General features: G+C 42.0%; 3 protein-coding genes across 3 annotated transcripts in view; all 3 read right to left on the bottom strand.

The window, feature by feature from the left end:
- cxadr (CXADR Ig-like cell adhesion molecule) overlaps window positions 1-1,877 on the bottom strand; it is a 49,784-nt gene extending 47,907 nt beyond the window's left edge. The window contains exon 1 of the mRNA XM_080748907.1: window positions 1,727-1,877. Coding sequence (XP_080605033.1) covers window positions 1,727-1,778 — 52 coding nt within the window. The 5' untranslated portion in view covers window positions 1,779-1,877. The remainder of the gene's footprint in view (window positions 1-1,726) is intronic.
- A 1,298-nt stretch (window positions 1,878-3,175) lies between these two features.
- On the bottom strand, window positions 3,176-7,565 carry btg3 (B-cell translocation gene 3). The gene is made up of 4 exons (XM_080749669.1): window positions 7,381-7,565; window positions 5,370-5,507; window positions 4,623-4,803; window positions 3,176-3,592 (listed from the first exon to the last, which is right to left on the bottom strand). The coding sequence occupies exons 1-4, from the start codon at window positions 7,551-7,553 to the stop codon at window positions 3,413-3,415; spliced, it is 672 nt and encodes a 223-aa protein (XP_080605795.1). The 5' UTR covers window positions 7,554-7,565; the 3' UTR covers window positions 3,176-3,412.
- Window positions 7,566-10,069: 2,504 nt separating this feature from the next.
- On the bottom strand, window positions 10,070-19,103 carry LOC308303948 (putative DMBT1-like protein). The gene is made up of 6 exons (XM_080748493.1): window positions 19,030-19,103; window positions 13,767-14,078; window positions 12,455-12,590; window positions 12,227-12,342; window positions 11,064-11,171; window positions 10,070-10,877 (listed from the first exon to the last, which is right to left on the bottom strand). The coding sequence occupies exons 1-6, from the start codon at window positions 19,091-19,093 to the stop codon at window positions 10,870-10,872; spliced, it is 744 nt and encodes a 247-aa protein (XP_080604619.1). The 5' UTR covers window positions 19,094-19,103; the 3' UTR covers window positions 10,070-10,869.
- Between the last annotated feature and the right edge of the window lie 5,658 nt (window positions 19,104-24,761).

The following is a 24,761-nucleotide window of genomic DNA, read 5'->3' as shown; positions in this document are numbered from 1 at the left end:
CTGCCAAGAGTGTCAGGAATGACCAGCTAGTTTCAGTGGAAATTCCTGAGCATTGTATGGAGGGTGAAACACGCCCATATAATAAAATGCAACAACAATCAACAAAGTGCAGCATGGGTGAAACTGTGATTCACACGCCTACCAAGCTGAATGTAAGCTTAATGTTTAATGTTTTACAAATTATCAACAAACCTTCAGAATATATTCCCCCAAGTTATTCAGAATGACTTGCGCTGGCAGAAAGCACAGGGATAACCGCGAGAAATTATATTTGTTATTACAGTTATAGTCTATTATATGGTTTAAGTTACATTGAGCATGTTCTCATAAACATATCGAACGAACCCAAACTGAACACATAGGAGTTAGGAACAACTAGTAATTGCGATTAACGTTAACTATTATCAGATTCATCAACGACAACTTTCATAAGAAAAGACAAAAGTTAAAGCCAAAGGTATAATCAAGCATAATAGTTTTTACATTCCCTTATAAGCCGAGACCCATAGCTAAATATATGCAATATATTGCATATATTTCTGAAAAAAAAAAAAAAAAAAAAAAAAAAAAAACACTCTACAAAATAAATATAAATATAAATATCATTACAACCACGACTGAGAGTTATAGGCTACACAAATGTTTCAGGAATATATATTCACCTGAAACATGTATTTCACAGGAAAATCATGGCAAAACCAAGTCCTACATGATGACATCAACATTTAGAAGCTTTCAAGCTTATCGTTATGTTTCGGGTACATACATGTTGCATGGGGGACATCAGGAGGAAGGCTGATCTAGCCTAATAGTAGACTGAGGATTTATTGTCTAGTGTCCACTGAAAGCGTACAAAACCAAATAGACCCGGATGGGTCCACTTGGTTACATTTTGTAGTTGTACACCTCTCTAGAGTTACACATGGACATAAACACTGAGGGTGCACTGTTGGCAGATAGCACACAAAAACGCAGCACTTAGTTTGAAGTCCTTCAATACAGATTTAAAGTCGGATAAACCAGTTGTGTTTAACTACTAAAGAAAACTAAAATAACAGTCGACAGAAACAAGCTGTGATCACTCCTTCGCCAATATAAGTAGGAATGTTACGTTTGTACTGTTGTGATAGCTTTCAATACACCCACAGTGAAATAAATACTAAATGATTTGGGCAATGCAAAAGACGTATTATCTTTCATATAGTAGGTTAGGTTACGTGAACTAACTACCACATCCACTTGATTTGTGTGCAAAAGGCTACTGCCCTACTGGTGACTTAAGTTGTGGTTTAGAAAACTTCAATGTTTTAGTCCCATTCAAAGCCCACTAACTAACTTGTGTGATACAGTTATATTATATGGTTTAAGTTACATTGAGCATGTTCTCATAAACATATCGAACGAACCCAAACTGAACACATAGGAGTTAGGAACAACTAGTAATTGCGATTAACGTTAACTATTATCAGATTCATCAACGACAACTTTCATAAGAAAAGACAAAAGTTAAAGCCAAAGGTATAATCAAGCATAATAGTTTTTACATTCCCTTATAAGCCGAGACACATAGCTAAATATATGCAATATTTGCCAAACCGTAACCTTACAATAGCACTGAGTGTGGTGGTTGCTACTGACCACCACACTGTTTCTATAATGCCGCCGCTCTCGCCAACATAAAACTAAAATAGATCCTCGATCGCTTGTTCTTGTTCGGAGAACTTACCTGCTAAGACACTTAATAGTACACAGCTGAAGTGGGGTATCCTGAACTCCATTTCTTTCGGTCTATCCCAGAGTTCCTTTGACAAAGTTCGCTAGAAGAACTTATGTTGAATTTAGGAGAGCGCAGAGCAGTCCACCGTAGTAGCATCCAAAAGTCCACTCCTCCTCCAGTCCGCCGCGACACGGCAGGTGCACACATGAGGGAGCTGGGCGGTCACGTGATAGGCTCCTCGTCAAAACCTATGTCAAAAACCCATTGCACTGACGCCCCCTGCTGGACGATAGCGACAACAACAAACGTTGTTGACATTTGGGATATACTGTGGGGTCTGCCCGTTTCTTCAGACCAGTGGTTCTCAAACTTTTCCTGCCAGGGACCCCTAAATGAATGGGTATTTGGCCCCGGAACCCCGCCTGAAAAGATTGTGTGCCAGGGACCCCCGTACAAGATTTGTGGGGTTAAAAATGTCAAACAATATTATTCAAACATTTTCAAAGAATGTCAAGATATTTGAAAATGGCTGATGTTGATGTATCTAGGGGTCCCCGGACCCCACCTTGAGAACCCATGCAATAGACCACGGACAATCTTAACTCTGTTGTGTGTACAAATGGAGCCAAATAAGGGTCCATTTGGTTCCTAACTAACTAGCCATCATTGAGCTGGGGGCCCATTAGAACACCCTCAAGGACCTCTGGGTGTCCCCAAACCCCACCTTGAGAACCACCACTTTAGACAGAGACAAGATCATAATTATTTCCTCTGTGAAAACTTTGAAAGGTGCAACCACTGGCCATCTCTGGAGAGCAACTACAATGACAACGTAACATGTGGGCAATGTCTCCTCATGTTGGCAGTTGCCTATCAATAAGCCAACCCCCCCCCCCCCCCTCCGCCTGGATATTTACTCTCTAACATATTGTATCCCAAATGTTGTGAATCCATTCTAGATATGTATACAGGTAGATCATTACAGGCAGGTGCACCTTGTTAAATTATTACAGGCAGATAATGGCTGTGCGCCTTGTTAAATGTTTTCATAAGGTAAAACACATTTTAACATCTCTTAAAACGTTCATAATTAATTAAATCACTCAAATGAGAGCAGTGTTCTTAAAGTTTGTGATTCTTCAAATTTTGGTAGTGTGAGTTGCAAGTTACTGCCTATACTTAATACACCCATCATATGTAAAGCTGTTATTCCTTTTCTTTTTTTGCTTTTTTCTCTTAACAGTATACTATAGTCACTAAATGTGCCAGAATGTAGCGTTCTTTACAGGAATAAGCAGAGTCCAAACATGATGACTTGAATCCACGTTTAATGAACCTCATAATAAAATGTCTATGAACCTCAACCACAATTCAACACTATGAATAAATAAAACATTTGTGAACAAAGGACGGTAGGTGGCATACATGTGATTCTCCCGTAATATAAATACAGTACTTATTCCAAGGGTACAAAATAATACTTATTTCTAATCCAATACAATAATTTGACTCCCACTATTAAAATAGTCTAAAGTGCAAAGAACAATTAGTATCAAAATAAACAATATAAATTCACTATATATATAAAAAAAAAAAAAAGATCAAGAAAGAAAAAAAGTTTGGTCAGTCATTCCTAATGGTTCCTTTAATTTCTTTGCTCCCCAAATGTCCAGTGTGAATTACTTTTGCCACCAATTAACTGTAACAATGCTGATTGCCGCCCCAGTATGCAGGTCCTCCTCTGTATCCAGGTGGGACCCAGACATTATGTCTCATATGGGGGGGTCTGCTATGAGGTCTACACTCATAGTGAGGACCTTTATCACGCACCGTCTTCCTCTTGGGATTCCATGTAGGTGCAGCAGGGTTCAACACCTTGACAAATAGACAAAGGTATTATTATACTGTCTGTTACAAACAAAGTATTCAAACCTTAAGGTCTTTACATACTGAGGGCGAATTTGCGAATAGTGAATAATTCGCTTTTCTTTTTAAACCTTATAAAGTCAATGCAAGCTTCCACACCGAACGTGAATTTCAAAAAAGCGTGTTTTTTTATTCGCTCTTGTTTCGGATTTAGCGAACGTTCGCAGGCAAACTACTCTCTCTCTCTGTATCAAAGCAAGCTCACTCTATCCTATTTAAAGAGAGAGAGGGAACATGGTCGAGGGACCATCCATTTGCATTGAGCCCGAGGGGAACAGTGTTTTTCCTTCTCCGTGTCGTCTCGTCTGTGTGGCTGCTTTCTAGTATTGCCGTCAGTGGTGGAAAAAGTACTCGAATTTCTTACTGGTAAAAGTATGGTTTGTGTATGTTTTATTATAGGCTAATTTATATCTGCAAAAAGACCAATGTTTTAAAATAAATGGTTGGGTAGGCTACTAAAAACAATAGGATCCGAAATGTAGTGGATCAAAGGAGAGTAGGCTACTGGAAATTGGACTCAAGTAGCCTACAAATACCTAGTAGGCTACAGTAACAGTACTCAAGTAAATACATACTTTTAGTTACTTTACATTACACCACTGCTGCTGCTGCAGGCTGCCTGACTGTGGGGGAACAGTGAACCCGTGGTGCCCTCTGCTGTGATGTGATGGGTTGTGTGAGCCAGCCCCAAACAATGCGCACAACAGATCACTTAATTTGGCGAGCGTCGCACTTTGGTGTGTATGGGAAAAGGTGTAAGGCGAATACTTTTCAGGTCGCTTTTTTGCCCGTGTGTAAAGACCTTTAGAAAACCTACACCTTTTTTTTTTATTCCAAAAGTCTTTGGAAGTGCCCCGAACAAGAGATCATGACTCACAAACTTTCAACAAGCAGGAGTGTTATGACATGCAAGGTTTTGACTTCAAATGATCATAATATTCTGATAAAGTCTTGTTTTTTTGAAAATCCTATAGTTTACCTGGTGAGTAGGGGTGGAAGAGGTTTCCCTGAGCATGGTCTCCTCATCTGAGGAAGAACCTGAGTGGTAGTCTGAGGTCACCCTCTCCAGAGCACTGGTCACCTTCTTCGTGACATCTTTGTCGTCCTCATCATCACCAGAAAATCTGGCCACCAAGAAAGATGGATTCTGCTCTCCATATCTAATGAGAAAATAAGAAAACTCAATGTCTTTTGTGGGGAACAACCCCCATTTAGACCATTATTACGCATTATTTTAGGCTTTAACTATTAAAAAATAGCAGATATACAAGCTTGCCGCGCTGCAAGCTTGTAGATCTGCAATTTTTTTTTAATTGTGAAAATTTGCACGCGTCTTTTAATATTTACCCGATTCTACAAGTGTCTTCTAAACCATTCTAAGGTTTATTTTTTGAAAAAAACTATTTTTCTATGTCAGTGGTGCTCAAACTTTTTCATGTCAAGGACCCCCAAAATTACATGTATTTGGCCACGGACCTCCATCTCAAAATATTTAGTTCCAGGGACGCCTCAGAAGCAACATTTTAGTTACAAACGTTCACTTTAAAAATACATATATCCAAAGATTTGCACATATTTTCAAGACTTTTCAAAAATAGCAGATCTACAAGCTTGTGAGCTTGAATATCTGCTATTTTCCAATAGTTAAATCATTAAATAATTCTAGGCTTAAAGGGGTTAATAATCAGACCTGGCTACAAGAAGAGAAATTGATCCTAATGATTACCTGCAACAGACCTCGCCAGGGTCAACCCACAGGGTTAGCTCTCGTGGAAGCCGCAGGTCTTTGTACTGCACCCCACTCTCCTGGCAGGCTCGCAGAAACTCTGGATCTTGTCTCTGTAACCTGTTCACTCTGATGCACCTACAAACAACAAGACTTTGCTATTAGTACTAGTCTTGCGTAGCCAGCCACGACCTCTGCTTACTGATACGTCTGGGGACATCTAGATTCAATGTATGGGCCACCTGTCATGTTTAACACTGCACGCCCAGCGTCTCTGATGCATATTGTTAAGAAAGGACGCATTCACCTCAGCATACCCATGTAATGAACAACACATTCTGTGTAGAAATAATATTAGAACCATAGAAACATTTCAGCTTTAGAAATAAAATGCCAAAGTAGTTGAAGCTTGCAGCTAACCAAAAGACAACAGTAAATATATTTTCTACTCTCATGTCTACTTCTGAATCTGATGACAACCTCCCTACCATATATACAGAGTATCACTGTTATACTTAATGCTCAATATATATTTTTCTTTCTATTTGAATTTTTGTTTATTATTTGATGATGTAACATTTGTACATAGTTATAAAGGTTTTCAAATTTGGGACTTATTTGTAAAATCAGATCAGTTCAGATCACACACACACGAATATAACCATAACATAAAAGATTAGTTCAAAGCTACTATTTGAAACACATTTTATTGGGGACCCATTCAATTTCCCCCAGGTCAGACCCACTTGAATAATAAACACGGGTTGTTCTCGAGACCCATTACAATGAAAATGGTTCAACATCACTGGATTAAATCTCTGTGGAGAGACGACTGCATTGTAGAACCAATATACAGACATTAGGGCGAACCTTCATATTGGGATATTATATGATTAGTTTTCAAAGGAGTGGGTGTAGGTTTATTAACGGCTGTTCGCCACTGTTCTAGCCCATAATTGAATTTAGATTTCCCTAGACATATCAGTAGGCGGAGATCTCTGATCGTCATAATAATTTCATGAAAAGCCATTAACTTCATAACATGTGAGCAATAAGCATCCACTAAACACCAATAACTTATTGTTTGTCGATGTCCATATTTCATCTTTGTATGTTTATTTTTTCTTTCATAAATAATGCTATTGGTCATACTACTATATACTTCTCAAACAAGTGTTGCACAAAAGTAGCAAGCTAAATGTGATGTGGTGTGAGCTTCAGCTTATATAACGGTATCTACCAATTTCGCCAAAGGGATGCTAGTCAAGGTCAAGTCTGTGTGGGTTTTGTACAGCTTGCGACTAAATAACTACATTGGATCCACTGGAGCATGGGTTCTTCTTTCCAGTACGATATTTAGATGTATATGTTACAGGGTAAATGGGTAACTCAGGGAGACCTCGGTAAGAGCGCTCGTTTTGTAGTTCACCACACACTAATCACCACCAGATGGCGACGTCAGCCACTGGATAAGAGAGTTACGTCACGCTTTGAACTCGCCGCAGACCGGAAGTGTTTACTCTTTATTTACTAGCCTAGCCTAGCCTAGCCTAGCCTAGCCTAGCCTAGCCTAGCCATTAGCTCCATTGTAGTCACTTGGACAGGGCGTTTAACGTGCGCTTGCCCAGGCCTTACGGCCTGGGCATAAATATAACGATTGCATTCACCACGGCTTCGTAACTCGCGCGGCGCTCCGCCGGCCGCGCGGCCCTGGCCCGCTCTTCGCGGCCACTCGCGCCTGCGGCGCTCGGGGGCGAAGAGCAGGACCAAGGTCCGCTGGCCTTCGCGCCGCTTGGGGCTTCGTGGACCCAGGGGGGCCTCGTAACTCGTTTGGGCTTCGTGGATACAGGGGGGCTTCGGTAGCCGCTCGCAGTGTCGTGGACAATAGAGCGGCGCACCGCCTGGAGTACGTTGTATTGGCGACCGCTTGCTCCGCCCCGTGCCGCACCACGAGTGCTCCGCGTCTCGAATGCCCTGGTTCTCTTTAAAACCGTGACATATATACCAGTACCTGAAAGCTTGGCCCCTGCCTGGGTTGTCAGGGTACCAGTGTCCCCGGAATTTCTCCTGTAGCGCAACAGTCAGCCTCTCAATAAACAGGTCGACCTTCTGAGACTCCAACTTCCCTCCCTTCTTGATGAGCCTCATCAAGAAAAACACCACTGCCGCAATTTCTTTCTTCATATTTCACATGTGTTTCAAGTGATTAGTGCCTGGGAATAAAATAAGTGCAGTCAAACAAGATGCCGTTCTATCCAACAGAATATCATTTACTTTTTCTCTCTCACAGTAAAAGTGTTATTAAGTCTTCCAGCATACAAATGTTACTATTGTACAGTTGTTTATTACAACTAACAAGTTGTTAGTGGTTGGATGTGGTCTTTATTCTGCCACTGAGAAATTTAGACCATGGTGGTGGTGGTGGTAGGTAGGACATCTACTAAGGTCTGAACTTCTCTGAAGCCCAATATCTCCCAGACGAAGTGGGGTGATCAATCTCTCGGGTGAGGGCCTAAATACCTATTCTCTCCCGCACAAGACACTCAGGTTCCAATCTTGTGCAGCAGGATATATAACTTACAGGTTGAAGCTTTAATAACAATCATATATTACTTCTAATTTATCTATATACAGACCAAATGTTGAACTAACAAGTAACAACTAAACCAAATTAAACTGGCTGGTAACGTCCAGTTACCAGTGGTGGAAAGTTTACTTGAATATTTCCAATTTTCAGTACTTTTACTTCTACTCCACTACATCTCAGAGGCAAATATTATAGCCTACTTTTTACTACATTACAATTATTTGAAAACGTTAGTTACTAGTTTTGTAGATTTTGATTACAAAATATACAGTAATCACTTCAGCCCGGCTATATACATTTGAAATAGCCAATCTACAAGCATTGTTTTCAAAAGATATGCATATGTTATGAAAACTTGAAATGGGACATTCACCATAATGAGCACTTTTACTTTTGGTACTTTAAGTACATTTTGATACCAATACTTCTAGTACATTTTGAATACAGGTCCAGACTCCGCCAGACAGATTGTTTGTGGTCAGACAGACTCAGACATGTTCCAGCAAAGCGCGCTGTCTGCCTGGCTGTGACGCAATTATTTCCGTTATCCATGTGGAGCCAGCCCAGGCTAATAGCGTTGACCCAAAGCGTTAATAATGGGACAATGTGAGTGTTTGAGACTTGAGTGTGTAATTCTAAATAGGTTTGCGTGTCTACTAACGAATCCGTGCTCAAATAATAACGTTTTATTTCACTGACAAAAAAAGGAAGCTTTTAGCGTTAGTTAGCCCAGATTGCTAACGCGCTAGCTACTCGCTGTTGTCAAAACAAAAAGAAAACGAGCGATCAATGAAAAATATCAACCAAAACCGCCAACTAATAAGGGGCGCTTCATGTGATTTTAGATACTTGTACAGAATATACGACACAAACTAAACTGAATTGAGCGTGCTTACCTTAAGTGTAACCATGTGGGTGATATTTGACTGAACGCCCGGTGAGGAAAAAGTTCCAACGAGGTTTGTGGTGTGGATGGATGATGTGATGGACAACACTGCACGAGCACGCAGTCACGCACTCACATCCCGCCTCCCACCCGTTCTCATTGCTTCAAGCAGGTCAAAGTTGCGTTTTCAGTGGCCGAGTCAAATGTCAATCATCTGACAGAAACGGCGTCATGCATCCCATTCATTCACCTCTGTGAAGTTGGCGCCCCATGATGAAAAAAATCACACCCGTGTGAACTGAGCGGTGGTTTACCCACCAACCCTGTACTGTACTGTACTGTACATATTCTGTGTTCTATATCTATGAATTCTATGTGTTCTAGATCTATGAATTCTGTCTCCCCCCCCCCAGGCTAGTCTCAACAGCACCCTCTTACCCCCCCCCCCTCCCCCCTTCCCCCCTGTGTGTGTGTGTGTGTGTGTGTGTGTGTGTGTGTGTGTGTGTGTGTGTGTGTGTGTGTGTGCCTGGCCTGGCCTGGCCTGAAAACAGCGCCCCTCCCTTAACATGTGTGGTCATAAAAGGTACTGTAGGCTACATACAGACAGACAGACAGACAGACACGGACGGGGACAGACATACCCACACACACGGCCACGTATAGGAGCGTTGTGACCACCGCTCAAAAATTGTATCATTCTTTAGTGCTGGATCTGTGCTGAACCTGAACTGTGCCGTACATTTTATAATTTGTGCTGGTACCATTTCTGAGATATTTTAAGTTACAAGTTTGCTGAGCCTTGCACCCCCAATTTTTTGGCTCCAAATCAGAACAAAGGGTCTCATTCTTTAGTGCTGGATGTGCTCTAATTTGTGCCGTTGAAATCATCAATTGTGTTTTTATATGTATTTTTATATATATAAATATTGATATGGTTATGAATTAGCAGATTTAGCAGCAGTACCAGTGGTTGCCCTACCGAGGGCGGTGTAGAACAGTAAAATATAAACAAGTGAATGAAAGAAAGAAAATAATAAAAAAGTGTCCTCCTGCCTGAATAACAATAGCTTATTGATTCATTGATTGATTAGTTTATTAGAAGTTTGCATAGGAAAAAGTACAGGGTCATGACAACGTACAAATCACTGGTACATGGTCAACTAAAAAGAGATCCTAGTAAGCTTTACAGCTTTATTATCACATCCATCACATTGAAAGTCAGATAAAAGTCATACAACACAGTACTTTGCATAGAATATTATTAATAACAAAAGGGAATAATAAAAAGAAATAAGAAGATGTTGGAAGAGATGTTTGGAAATTGGTACATATTTTTTTCATTGTGTTCTGATCAGTCCACAATGCATGATGGCAACCATGCATTGCTGACTGATCAAAACACAATGAAAATATGATATATGTGGCGGAGAGAGTTGCAGTACCAGCCTGAAGCCTCAAAAGTCAAGTATCTGCCCTTGTTCCATAGGGATATCCTTTTGGAGTAATGGTTAAGATATTGGACTTTCACGCGGGAGACCCGGGTTTGAAGCCGGGTGGGGAGGTTCGGATCACCTCTGTTACATTGGTGCCGTGACCCGGATCCGGGCTTCCCCGTAGGAGGAGGTCAAAGGGGGGTGAGTGTGGCGGAGAGAGTTGCAGCCCCAGCCTGAAGCCTCAAAAGTCTAGTATCTGCCCTCGTTCCATAGGGATATCCCTTTGGAGTAATGGTTAAGATATTGGACTTTCATGCGGGAGACCCGGGTTCGAAGCCGGGTGGGGAGCTTCGGATCACCTCCGTTACATATATACACACCATTGTAGTAAAAGAAAAAAAAAAAAAACATTGTGTTACAATTTGACAAATAAGGTGAACATGATTGCTGAGGCGATCGGGGCTACCGTATCATAGTGAGACCGGTCATTCTAACAGTAACAAAGTGTTCCCGGTTGGCCGGGTCTCCGCTTGCGTGGGGGGGGTACGCCCCTGGCTTTTCCTCTCCTGACATTGGACTCATCTCATTGGATCCTTATGGCTCTGCAATGGGCAATTTATGCATTTAGCAGACGCTCATTAATCCAGAGCGATTTACAATAAGTAAGGATAGCACCATGGTACACAACACTTGATTGATTGAATACTTTATTAATAAGATTTTTTACAGTATAACACAAAAGAAAATATAGATAAAGAAATACATTAACAAATCAGTTAAATACTTACCAGTTTGATTCTGCCTTTTCCAGTAGAAATATCCCAGTATTGCTGTCACCAGTGCCACAATGAGCACTGTAAGCACAATCCCTGCAATCCCTCCTTTGGTGAGACTCTCTGAAACAGTGAGTCATAACACAACTGTTGTTAACATTATCTTGCAATAATCAGCCCAATATATATCTCCCCTTTAATAATATCAATTGGTATTGTGTATTCTATCATTTTTATTGTTGATAGGATCTTTACAATAATTGGTACAGCTTGACAGCTTGTTTGTGAAGGTGTCCATCTCACAATGACTGAAATTCAGTTTCCCTAGAGCATACATGGGCAACTGGCAGCCCGTTAATGCGGCCCGCAGGTTAATACCGGAATACTGATATATTATTCATTTCAGCTGTTACAATTCCAACATGAACATTTAATTCCGTCAGTCTATATTAGTAGACTAATGACTAGTATAGTAGTATTAAAATGTATTTTTTTATGTCAAATGTATTTGTATTTAGGTTTATGATGTTAACATGAGTATATAACTAAATGTGTTTGAAATAAAATCAAAATGTTACATTTCAGGATTCCACTTAAAAAGATAACAAAAAATAATTCAGGATTCCAATTCAAAAGAAGCAAAAATAGCTGATCTACAAGCTCGAAATGCATCGCAGAGCGATGCGTTTTGAGCTTGTAGATCTGCTATTTTTCCTTCTTTTGTATGAGATATGACAATGTAGGACATAGCAATATGCAATGTGGCCCCTGCAGTGAAGGTGGAAATATAGTGGCCCTCGCCTTCATCAAAGTTGCCCACCCCTGCCCTAGAGGAATCTGTGATAGCTGCTGAAAGTTGGGTACATTATTAACTTTACTATATAAACACACAAAAATAAATCTGCTTTAAGTTAATAAGTGTCAAACTAGAGTGTTTTCATGATTCTGAATCCATTGCAAGCATGTGTTTTGCAAGATAAACACTCCTTGGGCTAAAAAACGCCATAGCCAGGTCATCACACACCATTAACTATCAGTTATACAATATTATTTTAATGTGGTAGCACAAGTTACCTGCTTTAAAATTCATGAACTGATTTATTCTTCTCCAGTGTAAATGTCCTAAAAGTAATCGTTGAAATCATTGTTGCAAACGAACAACCTGTGGTCAGAGTTACCTTCATCACATCTGATGACTGGGCAGAACTCCCAGGGTGTCTCTGAGTCAGTGGTGAAGCACCATGGCATGATCCTCTCTCCGCTTGGATTACGGCAGTAGTTTTTCTTCAGGCCTCTGACAAAAATATGCAGGTAGGTACAGTAAGTAGGTAGTACACAGACCAACAGACAGACTGTCAGAACAGACAGGCAGACAGACAGATAGATGTTTGTCTCCGTCTTCTTACTTGTCCGGGTATCTTTCAGGTGTCCAGGTGTGATTGTGAGGTGTCTGGAACGACCAGCTCTGGCAGGTTTTCCCAGAGATAGTCTTGTTAACCTTCCCCCAATAGTTTCTACCGTCGTCATTGTAGCAGGTCGGATCTAGGACGATGGTAGGTGGACAGGACAGGAAGAAGCAGATGGGTGGAGAGAGAAAACACAAAGACTAGTATTTTGGTAGTTGAATTAAAGGGATATTCCACTTTCAAAAAAACTTTTGGTCACTTTATCATCTAATCAGGCTTTTATGAACACCCTGAACAGTTTTTAATTTACTTCATTCAATATTTAAATATTTTATGTAAATGTTATCTGTCCCCCCAGGCTCAGGGCCTCTCCACATACACACCCATTGTAACTTCAAACTCCATTTTAAACATGATAGATTCATTAAAAACACCCATTATTTTTTCTGGTTACTCATACTACCCTCCTAATACGTGAGCTGGCCATGTTTTTTCCATAACCTTTTTTATTTATTTTTAATAATTCTTTGGGAAAATTAGAAAAATTAAATACAAAACAAAATTATTAAAAATAAAAAACATGGCCTGCTCACGTATTAGGAGGGTATTATGAGTCACCAGAAAAAATAATGGGTGTTTTTCATGAATCTATCATGGTTAAAATGGAGTTTGAAGTTACATTGGGTGTGTATGGGGAGAGGCCCTGAGCCTGGGGAGGCAGACTCATGCAAGTTTTTTTGAAAGTGGAATATCCCTTTAACTACAACTATCAGGAAGAATTGGTTTGATATATTATCAGGAACCCCCACACTATCACAAAATGGGTTAAACCCCCTTTGGTTATCAAAGTGGGGTCCGGGGACCCCCAGGGGTCCTTGAGGGGGTCCCCAGCAAAAGTAGTTATCGTAGCATAAATAACAACATTGAATTTTTTCACAGAAACGTATATTTCTGTGCTTCCGTGTTCTCGCTGTTTGTGTCAAAACACTGCATTTTCAACCGCCGATAACTATGGATTGTAACGCTTGTGTTGTTTTTTTTTCTTTTTCTTTTTTTTTTTACAGAAAGTGTGTGTGAGCACTATATCGGCCTTTTTATTAATATATTAAATGAATGTTTATTTATTCAACTTAAAACAGAGTAAACATATCACATCATATAGTCTAGGCTACATGAGGCTTTGCCCACCTAGCGGGAGAGAGTTGGATGGAAAAAAAATAAGAAAATGTCAATAAATGTTTAAGAAATTGTAACGCACATACCAACAGTGCAGATATATGTGTATTTTATGTATATTATATACAGTATTTACCTTTACAGACAACACCAGCATCTTCTTCGTGATAGCAGTTGTGGGTTCCAAACCCTCGATGTCTGCACTGTGAGAGATGTGATTCACTGCCTGAACAGCTGACATCATCCAACCAGATCTTTCCAACACCATGTCCAAACCTAAAGTATGAATAATCTTGTGTTCTCAGAGCTCTTCCACAGTCAGTCAACTCTCTACACACTACCTGAGCATCCTTCATGTCCCAGTCATCATGACACACCGTCCCCCAACTGCCATTATGGTAGATCTCTACTCTGCCAGAACAGGGGGTTGAGCCTCCGACCAGCCTCACTGGATGAGAAGAAACACAGAAGAACATGAAACTTTAATGTTGTTGTAGGAAGAGCAGCTTAAACTGCTTTGTGTCAAACATCATTAAGCTGATAATGATAGCCTACAGCAGTGGTTTTCAACCAGTGGTCCGGGGACCACCAGTGGTCCTTGTCTCTCGCACACACACACACACACACACACACACACACACACACACACACACACACACACACACACACACACACACACACACACACACAGACACACACACACACAGCTCGTTACAGTGTTGTGCAGGGAATAAACACCCGAAACAGCAATGATAATCATCCAAACCGCGTGCCACGGACTACAGAGGCTGCCACACCCTAGATATTGCTGAAATTATATTGCTGCCACTCTACTCCTGACTGCCCCATGGAGCTGAATTACATGAGACAGAGCCTTGACGCCTCATAATGCTTACAAACATGATGGAGGGATTACATCTCCAAACTGGCCTGGGAATGCCTGGGGATCCCCCAGGAGGAAGTTGCTAATGTTGCTCTGGTTAGGGAAATTTGGAGCTCTCAGCTGGAGCTGCTGCCCCCGCGACCCAACTACGGATAAGCGGTTGAAGATGGATGGGGGGGCACGCGGGGTGGGCATGCGTTCAAGTGGCTAATTATATCTTTTTAGATACAATAAGCCAGCGATTTCTTTACTATTATTTCCACTAACTGTCTGAATTACATGAGACAGAGCCTTGACGCCTCATAATGCTTACAAACATGATGGAGGGATTACATCTCCAAACTGGCCTGGGAATGCCTGGGGATCCCCCAGGAGGAAGTTGCTAATGTTGCTCTGGTTAGGGAAATTTGGAGCTCTCAGCTGGAGCTGCTGCCCCCGCGACCCAACTACGGATAAGCGGTTGAAGATGGATGGGGGGGCACGCGGGGTGGGCATGCGTTCAAGTGGCTAATTATATCTTTTTAGATACAATAAGCCAGCGATTTCTTTACTATTATTTCCACTAACGCTACTAGCCCCCATACGTCACATTATGCCCTTGAAATAGTGCGTGCATCTTTGGACCAGTGGATGATGAGGAATCCTGGCAAAACCATGACCATCTACGATTTACCAGGTAGGGCCTATGATTTGTAATGTAGGTGATAGCTACCTTGCTGCAGTTGACTGACTTTACTGACCTGATTGGTCTGAACTCTGAAATATACAAAGCCAACACAAACACACACTCACAATCATAAAGCAACACGGTACAAAACCAAATGAACACAAAGTAGCGACAATGACACAAAACCTAACTCAAAACCCACAACATAAGGACATATTAGTCCCTGGCATAAAACATTTTCAGATGGGGGTCAAATACATATCAAACCAGGCTAATTCAATGTTTTATTATTTTCTCTTTCTGTTTGTATGTTTGTCTCAGGGATCGTAAGAACAGCCCTTCCAACCGCTGCGACACTATCAAACATAGCGGCTGGCTTCAGGTGCACCGGTATTTGGCCGTTTAATCCGGACATATTTGGTGACAGAGATTTTGAACCTGCATACGTTACCGACGCAGGCTCCCTCAGCCCAACGCAGCGCTACTCCTGAGGCCACCGGTTTCAGTCCGGAGTTGATCAGACCTCTACCAAAGGCTGGACTGAGGAAGCAGCAGACACGGGGGAGAAAAAGGTCCTCTGCCATCATCACAGACACCCCTGTGAAAGCAGCCTTGGAGGAGGAAAAACGGGTCTCGATGGCAAAAGCAAAACAAAAGCTGAACCCGTCCAAGCCTAAGGCTGCCCCCAAGTCCACTGGCAAGGATGGCAAAAGGTCTACTGTGGGCAAGAAGTCTGCAGTGCCTTCAAAGGTAGGCAAAAGGTCTGCTGCCACGCCTGCCCATGAAGAGGAAGAGGAAGAGGAGGATGATGATACAGAATGTCCTGTGTGTGGTGAAAACCTTTGATGTCATGTGGGTACATTGTCAGCATCAGCACCGCTCACTTCACACAGGTGTGAGTTGAATGTTCATTGTTAGGCTTGGCCTACTTTATTTTTCTTGTTCACGTGTTACAATGTTTAAATGGTGCATTTAAAAGGCACTTCATAGAGATTGTGCATTGGGCCTACATGCATGCACGCACGCACACACACACACACACACACACACACACACACACACACACACACACACACACACACACACACACAAAGACATTGCATTTAAATAGCACCTTTACTGAGATTACACACACTGATGGTGGAGACCACCAGTTTGTCGTTTACATGAAGTTGTAGACTATAGGCCATGCAAAGTTAGCTCATAACTAGTATATAGTTTTGTCCTTATCTTGTTTGTTTACAAAAGGTTTAGGGTTTTAAACTACACTTTTGACAATCATTAAATGTCCATTTGCTTGGTTGGTCTGGACCTCCATTTGATTACAGTACATGTTGTCTCTGCCTAAGAGAATGTTTTATTGCATAAGCCTGTTGGTAGAGAGAACCATAATCAGAAATGTCATTCTCCTTATTAAGTGTGCATGCCATGCAATGGCAAAACACTTATTAATCCACTTAATCTACCATACTTAGTTAGTTCACAATAATGATCCCACAAATTTAGGCACGTAATAACTGCCGCACAATTTCACCACCCCCGCAATATATACATCAAAACATGCGGCTCGGCCGGGAATACTGGTAGGTTGCTATTACTTTTCTTTCCGATCCGCATTACCATGGCGACGTAATTCGCAAAAAACACTGCCCAAAAACCCCATTGACTTTGAATGGGGGACTAGCAACGTGATTTCAACTTTAAAACGCTCACACGACTTTGGACTTTTTCCGGCCAATAGGGACGAGCTGTAATTGGTTTAGGCTTTAAATATCCATAACTCCAGTTCACAGCATGGTACCGTCTTGAAACTTGGTGTCTGGACTTAAACGGCCAATAGGGACATATTACTTAAGCCCCTTTTAAGCCCCACCCATGTCTTCCTATTGGCTGTGCTTTAAACAGCTATAACTCCAGTTTGCAGCATGGTACTGTTCTCAAACTCAGTGGGTGGTCCGACAGACCTAATGGCTAACCGCTAATGCTAACCGCTACTTACGCTAATGCTAATGCTAAAGCTAAAGCTAAAATGCTAATGTTAAAACATATTATTGCTAATGCTACAAATGCTAATATTAAAAAAAATGTTAATGCATACACTTAGCGAGCTGCAGGCACACTTTTTTTCGTAGGAATTTTCTTTTCTAATTTTTCATATTGTTAACTTCAGTCATGTGTAATTATCAATTTTCTGGGGACCCCCTGGATCCCCCTCAATAGCCCTTGGTGGTCCCCTGACCTCATGTTGAGAACCACTAACTAACTAACAGCTGACAATGATTTAATGATAATGAACCACAGCTGACATTGATGTAATGAACCATCTGGATATGGAGTGGACACGATGTGAAACCCTTCTCAAGGTAAGGATTATGGTAATTTCAGACAATGATGACATTAACACGATAACTGTAGGCTATTTGACAATAGATATGGTAATTGTCTCATGCATCAATAAGCGTTAGATGACCTAGTGGTTTATTAGGAGGTTGTATGCAACCATGCAGGATAGACAGCACCGCTAGGGGACGCAGCGTGCCGTATGTCCTTCCTGGATGTGGCTCTTGCCCCGACAGACGAAGAAAAAAAAACAGCGGATAATGATAAAGACCCAATGAAATGACTATTTTGCGTATTTTGAAGTTTCAGTTTGAAAAGGAAGCCTGTGTGTTTCTGAACCTCTCCGAGGTGACCTTTGATATAAATATACACAAAAATTGTTTATTTTCAATTTTTTTGGCATCTAGTGTTAGGTATGGCCATATTATTACAACATATATGCTCTAAAAGTGTGAAAAACATGTTTTTGATTTCACCCCGTCTTTAAGACAAGTGTATCTTGTTCACAAAAAAGTATGGTTGATTAAAGACCCAGTGAAATGAAAAATACGTTTTTCACACTTTTAGAGCTTATCCGTGGTAATAATATGGCCTGGCTCATGAACAAAAAATAATTCTGTACGATAGAGACCTTTATAAAATAGGTACTCAGCTCAGGAATATAAAAGAAAACATGTGACACATTGTTTTCTGCTGTGTTGCTTTTCGGTGAGTACACTGTATAACATTATAGAGGCATCTAAAGAGCACAATTTACGTTTCTGAACTTGCTAGTATCGTGAGATTCTCTCCACCATTCCCTGTCTGGAATCCAAATCTCGCGACGGCTCCGAGACAGAAACTATACTCGCCGCTGTTTAGCTGCCTCAATAACATTATGCACTGTACACATCGAAAAGCAAGTGATTGTAAAAATACCTGTGTTATGTCTTCTTTGATATTCCTGGAGCGATTATACAACAAAGGTCTCTATCGTTCAGAATATTTTTTTGTTCATGAGCTGTCCCAGCCGGCGCTCTTCGACGCTAATGTTATTCACCGAACTTCCGGTGCCAGTTTTGCCACCGAAAGTGTCATGGCGGATAGGCGTGGACACCAATATGTCACCGGGTGACTTCTCCTCGTGGCCTCCTTGTGTGTGGTGAAAATGACTACATGAGTAGGCCTCAGCCTTGGGTAGCCTGCACTGTCTGTGGGGAGTGGGCCCATGAAGTATGCACAGACCAGGAGCAGCGTTATGTCTGTCTCAAATGTGAGGACTTTGATTAAGCTGCTTTTTAAGTAGGCTAACCGTTTTTTTCCAAGTGTGTTTCCATTGTATCAAATACTGAGGTCCTAAAAGCTTTCAAAGTGTTTTTCATTCCATCTCAAATACTGATGTTGTATGTCCCTAACCTGTGATATCATGTCAGGCAGTAGAAGTAAAAAGTAGAATATATACCTCTTAGACAAGAAGTACAACTCTTAGATAGTCAGTCTTGATAGACAGACGGTAAAAGTGTCACTCACCATCGAACGTCTCCAGCTTGGTCTCTGCCACGCAGAGCAGCAAAAGGAAGGGAAGGAGCCACATCCTGACTGCAGAATAACACAAAGGAGTCTGCTCTGCTTTATGTAGTGGTAGGCTCCGCCCATCATCCGCCCACCATCTAATCGTTTAAATGTGTGCTTCTTCAGCATCACTTTTTGCCGGGCAGAAACCTCTCCATGTTTGTTGTTTTTCATAAGTTAACGTCCTGCTTGATCACACTACAGCTTCACACTAAAGTATCACAAACTGTTTGTGCCACGTTTCCAGCTTGTGGATTTGAGCTTGTATATCTGTTATGTTTTAACTTGAATCCTTGAAAGTAACACTTTTGGAGGTTTCCACCTGACAGACAGTTACATCCTGGAGGCTAACCTATCCCATGAAAAAATGACTACCAAGGTAATCAATAAAGTCAACCAACATATTTGTTTCTTGCATAGAGTTGCCCTGCTGATCAATATTAAATCACGAAAGACCCTGGGAGGTGCTATTATTGGGCCCCTCATTGATTACGGAATCCTCGTTTGGTATCGCGATGCCCCAGCTGCCTTAAAGTTAAAGCTCCAAAAAGCCCAGAACAAACTGATTAGGGTTGTGCTTGGTCTTCCTCCTCGGACCCACCTCATCACCATGAAAGCGTGGGGTGGCTCAAAGGAGCTGACAGAGTACAGCATCTTGCAATGGGCCTGGTGTACACCTGAGTCCAGTTCCATTTGTATTTTCGTTCAAATCTTCTGGAGATTAGGAAAACTATGCATTTTTTGAAACTTCAGAGTATAACAAATCAGAAAATCCATAATTCCATTTGTGCTGAAGCCAATATGGTAGCAATCTTGGTGGCGACCTTTGAATATTTGTTTTTCAATATCTCGACTACTAGATTATGTAGGATCATGATTCTAGTGGCTAAATCAAAATGTTTAGGGTCAAGAAATCCAACGGTGCTAATTAGAAATATTTACAAATTATCAATGGCACAGATTTGGGTCATCATCCTTAATTTTGGGGGCAAAAGGTAACATTTTAATATTCGTTTTTGCACTATTTCCTATGTACTCTAGAGTACATAGGATCATGATTCCAGTGGTTAATCTAAAATTTTAAGGAAATCAAGATATTATCTGAAGCGAAAGAGACAGATGATTTCTCACATTGACACAAAATTGTGTCATTTATTTACACCCAACATTAAACTGAATCCATTAAGTTTCAAACTACCAAGTAAAAACTGGTATATTCTAGCTGTCGGGTGGAAACCTTGTATGTACAAAGCAGTTACTTCTCAGAAAATGCAAACAATAACCTGTTCCAATGGATCCAATGAAGATATTAATTAGTCATAAACTCTTGTTACTACTTGTTGTTCTTTCAATATTCATGAAACCCACAGACAGGCACTTTCAGTGGTAGGGAAGCAAAGGGACCAGGTGGAGAAGGGGCAGAGTTCTGAGTAGGCAGTCCGTGTGGCGCCTGGTCCGAGAGGAGTAAGGCTAGTCGTAGTCTGTGGGTCCGGTCCTGAACCAAACACTGGGGATTTTTCCAAACAGGTTGGAAAACAAGGGTGTTAGGCAAGGGTCAAATCCAGATACAGGCAGGTCCATACTCTGGCCTCGATATGGACTCTTAGGACATGCTGCTTAAGAGCACCAAGTGTAAGTGGAAGCTTGTCCCCTTCTGTCATGTGTTTGCAGAATAGATGCCATCTCAGCTTTCGGTAAGTGCAGTGCATACAGTACAAACTTAGCTACTGTAGTTAAAAATCTTCTGTTACTGTACATCACTGGTTTTAGAAAGCATCTTCAGAGCCTTGAGGACATCATCACCAGCTTTGAGTAGCTGTATCACCATGTAGATTTGCCTATCGAAAATCTCAGTGTTTATTTCTTCTTCTTTCTTCTTTTTTATCATTTTTGGGAAAGATACCGCCATACCGTCGGTAAACAGTGACTTATTACCGCGATAATTAAAAATCCATACCGCCCCAGCCCTATCAAAGATCATTGAATACAGCAAAGACTCCCCCACGATTGGCATTGCGTTCACTGTAGGACACACAAATAGTAACAGTTACCGGTAACTGCACTTTGAAGCCAATAACCATGAAGAAGCAGACACCATCTTGATCCACCTTACAGTTCTGGCTTCACATAGCAAACTATTTGATGCATAGCTCATGTTCCTCTCCCCAGACACAGATGTGTTGTGCTCAAGGCCCTGAAGATGCTTTCTTAAACCAGTGATGTAACAGAGGACCTTGAAACTACAGTAGCCAAGTTTGTATGCACTGCATACTTACCGAAGGGGAAACGCCCCTGAGCTGCGATGGCATCTATTCTGCAAACACATGGCAATAGGGGACAAAGGTCTATTGTTTTGTGAAGTAGGAGTGTGCACTTTTCATGCTCTTTTGAGAAATTTGATGTTCAAGTTTATTTGTCGTCTGAATGTGTCTAATAATTTGATTATCATGCTGCTGACTAAACCCCATTTCAGTAATGTGAAATACCACTCATGCATTTGGAAACACTGGTATAGTGCCTTATTTTAGTGTTCTGATTGCTCTCTTTTATTTTATTTATTTATTGTGATGTTTTTAATGTTGTGTTTTTGTATGTCTTCTTATTGGACCAAGTGTCTGTCAATAAAGAGTTGATGATGACATTGATGACTATGGACAGGCCTTAACACTTATAACATCTCTTATAAAGATAATAACACATAAAACGCTCAAATTCACAGTTTTTTTTCTCCTATCTCTGTCATAACAGGTGGACATTCTTAAAAAAAGGATGAACGTTCTGCAAAAATAGCCAATCTACAAGCTCATATTGTGAGCTTGTAGAACGGCTATTTTCCCCCGCCTGACGTTCAATTAAGTGGTTAAACGTACATGTAATATTGGAAACTAAAGAGTGTCAGAGCTCTAGTCATGTGACACAGTACCTCAGTGTGTTTTTTCCTGTAAAGAGCAGCAGGGTGTGTGCTGTGGTTAAATCATGTAACCACAATTAAAATACATTTTATGTTGAGAACTTGAGGCGTTTCCTGATCAGTGCAAAGTCAGCCTAGAACTGCTCTCTCTCTCTCTCTCTGTGTGCCCCTTTTTGTTAAACTAAGAAAAACATGTATTTTCGGGGGGAAACCCCGTTTTGCAATGTAACTACTGTATTTTTTGTTCCTTTTTTATTAATATCACGTAGATTTATTTTTTTATTTTTCTAAAAGTAATCATTTTTTTAACATTTTTGTTAATGACATTAACAATCTGTGAGTTACCTCTTCCACAACTGAGGCAGAACTCCCAGGGTGTCTCTGAGCTAGTTATGTAGCACCATGGTGTGTGTGTGTGTGTGTGTGTATGTGTGTGTGTGTGTGTGTGTGTGTGTGTGTGTGTGTGTGTGTGTGTGTGTGTGTGTGTGTGTGTGTGTGTGTGTGTGTGCGCGTGCGTGCGTGTGTGTGTGTGTGGACAGAGAATTACTACCTCATGTCCCCACAAAGATAGTACAATCGGAGGAAAAAACCTTGTGGGGACAAATTAATATGTCCCCACAAGGTGTTTAGGGGTTAGGTTAAGGGTTAGGGTTAGGGTTAGGGTTAAAATCACACCCGTGTGAACTGAGCGGTGGTTCTCCCCCCCCCCCCCCCCCCCCCCGTGTGTGTGTGTGTGTGTGTGTGTGTGGCCTGGACAACAGCGCCCCTCCCTTAACATGTGAGGTCAGAAAAGGTACTACACAGGCTTGAGGCTACATACAGACCCACCCACATACAAACAAACTAACACACAAACAAACATACCTACACACACGGCCACGCTATGGAGACGGTGTGACCACCGCTCAAAAATGAATGGAATGTCCCCACAAAGATAGTAGACTGTCCCCACAAAGTAGCAATTGCAAACGTGTGTGTGTGTGTGTGTGTGTGTGTGTGTGTGTGTGTGTGTGTGTGTGTGTGTGTGTGTGTGTCCATAACTCTCTCACACACACACACACACACACACACACACACACACACACACACACACACACAGGGTCAGCTGGGAAAGGCGATGGTAAATAGGTAGGTTTTCAAGGCGGTTTTAAAGGTGGGGATGGAGGGGGGCGTCTCTGATACGTTTAGGGAGTTCGTTCCAGAGGGTGGGAGAAGCTACAGAGAAGGCCCTGTCACCCCAGGTTCGGCGCTTGGGCTTGGGGACCACGAGGAGGCCAGCCTCACTGGACCTGAGCGAACGGGTCGGGACGTATGGCTCGAGGAGGTCGGAGAGGTAAGGGGGGGCCAGGTTGTGCAGTGCCTTGTAGGTGGTGAGCTCTGGAGCGGGTGCTGGTGAGTAGGCGGGCGGCCGAGTTTTGTATGTATTGGAGTTTGTTGAGGGTTTTGGAGGTGATGTGTGTGTACTCTACATACCGTAGAGTATGTACAGCATACTCTACGGTACAGCATACCGTAGAGTATGCTGTTGCAGTAGTCCATCCGGGATGAGATGAAGGTGTGAATGAAGGTTTCGGCAGCAGAGAAAGTCAGGGAGGGGCAGAGGCGGGCGATGTTGCGAAGGTGGAAGAATGCAGTTTTGGTTATGTTGTTTACGTGGGGGAGGAATGACAGGGTGGGGTCAAAGATTACTCCTAGGTTGCGGATGTGGGTGGAGGTTTTAACAGAGGTTCAATCGATGATGATGATTCCATCGGGGCCAACATCAGGCTGTTCCGGATATCTCCATAAACATGGATCTTCATACTATGGGTATCAGGGATCTCCATATCGGCACGCGTGTTCCCCGCCATGGCACGGAGTGCAGTGCCCGGCCTCGACCCGACCCGATGCGCCGTTTTCTGGAACCGGCGCGAAAGGTTCGGAATCTCCGTATGCGGAGCTGATTGTTGACATCAGGCTGTTCCGGATGAACCGGCACAAGCGCTGACTCTTTGTGACATCACTCCTGTGCACTCCATATGGGCATAAAATGGAAGCAGACAGACACATATCTCCATATATGGGCATAAATGGACAGAGGCATAAAAGGCTCTGACATCACATACTCCACATGAGTCAACACAGACTTCGGCACGCACGTTCCCTGCCGCAGCAGGTAGTGCAGTGCCCGCCCTCAACCCAACCCGATAAGCATTATTCCGGAACCGGCGCGAAAGGTTCGGAATCTCCATATGCGGAGCTGAGGTCTGACATCGGAGATTTCCGGAACTGGCAGGCACTGTGTCTAAAACGAAGTTTTGGTTTATACAGTGAATACAATATGGGGCATCACCAAATAAAGTTTGGAGTGATATATTTGCGACGCATTTTCTTATCCTTAATTCCGAATCGATGTGTAAGTTAAAGGACCCAGTTTTCTAGTATTATTAAGGATAAAATAAAAGTGCATATGGATATTCCCAGATGATGCCCTGTTAGGGGAACCACACTAATCCATATGCCCAAGACAGATGGCCAAGACAGATGGCGCAACCTCGCCCTTTAGGGTGAGGTCACTTTTCGCCCTTAGGCGTCTTACTGGTGTATGATACAGTAAGTCACGTGGTCTCTCTGAAAACAGTTTGAAACGGTGCGCATTTCTCCCCGGTCAGGAAGATCCTGTCTTTCTCCCACCTGTCCCTGGTCTAAGAGCGCTGGTAGCCGGAGACAGTCAAGTCTCCCCTCCCACCGGAGACCCAGAGAGCACAATATAAATGTACACAGATTTATATATAGATTA

This window comes from Nannobrachium achirus (genome assembly GCF_963921795.1).
Source record: "Nannobrachium achirus genome assembly, chromosome: 19".
NCBI classification, from domain to species: Eukaryota; Metazoa; Chordata; class Actinopteri; order Myctophiformes; family Myctophidae; genus Nannobrachium; species Nannobrachium achirus.
This window is presented reverse-complemented; position numbering and strand designations above follow the sequence as displayed.

Coding starts and splice junctions, on each gene's coding strand:
- btg3 (XM_080749669.1), bottom strand. CDS start 7,553: ATGAAGAAAGAAATTGCGGCAGTGGTGTTTTTCTTGATGAGGCTCATC. Junction 5,508..7,380: donor GGCAGGGGCCAAGCTTTCAG/GTACTGGTATAT, acceptor TGTTGTTTGTAG/GTGCATCAGAGTGAACAGGT. Junction 4,804..5,369: donor CCTGGCGAGGTCTGTTGCAG/GTAATCATTAGG, acceptor TTTTCTCATTAG/ATATGGAGAGCAGAATCCAT.
- LOC308303948 (XM_080748493.1), bottom strand. CDS start 19,093: ATGTGGCTCCTTCCCTTCCTTTTGCTGCTCTGCGTGGCAGAGACCAAG. Junction 14,079..19,029: donor CAAGCTGGAGACGTTCGATG/GTGAGTGACACT, acceptor CTTCTCATCCAG/TGAGGCTGGTCGGAGGCTCA. Junction 11,172..12,226: donor AGTCATCAGATGTGATGAAG/GTAACTCTGACC, acceptor TCACTGTTTCAG/AGAGTCTCACCAAAGGAGGG.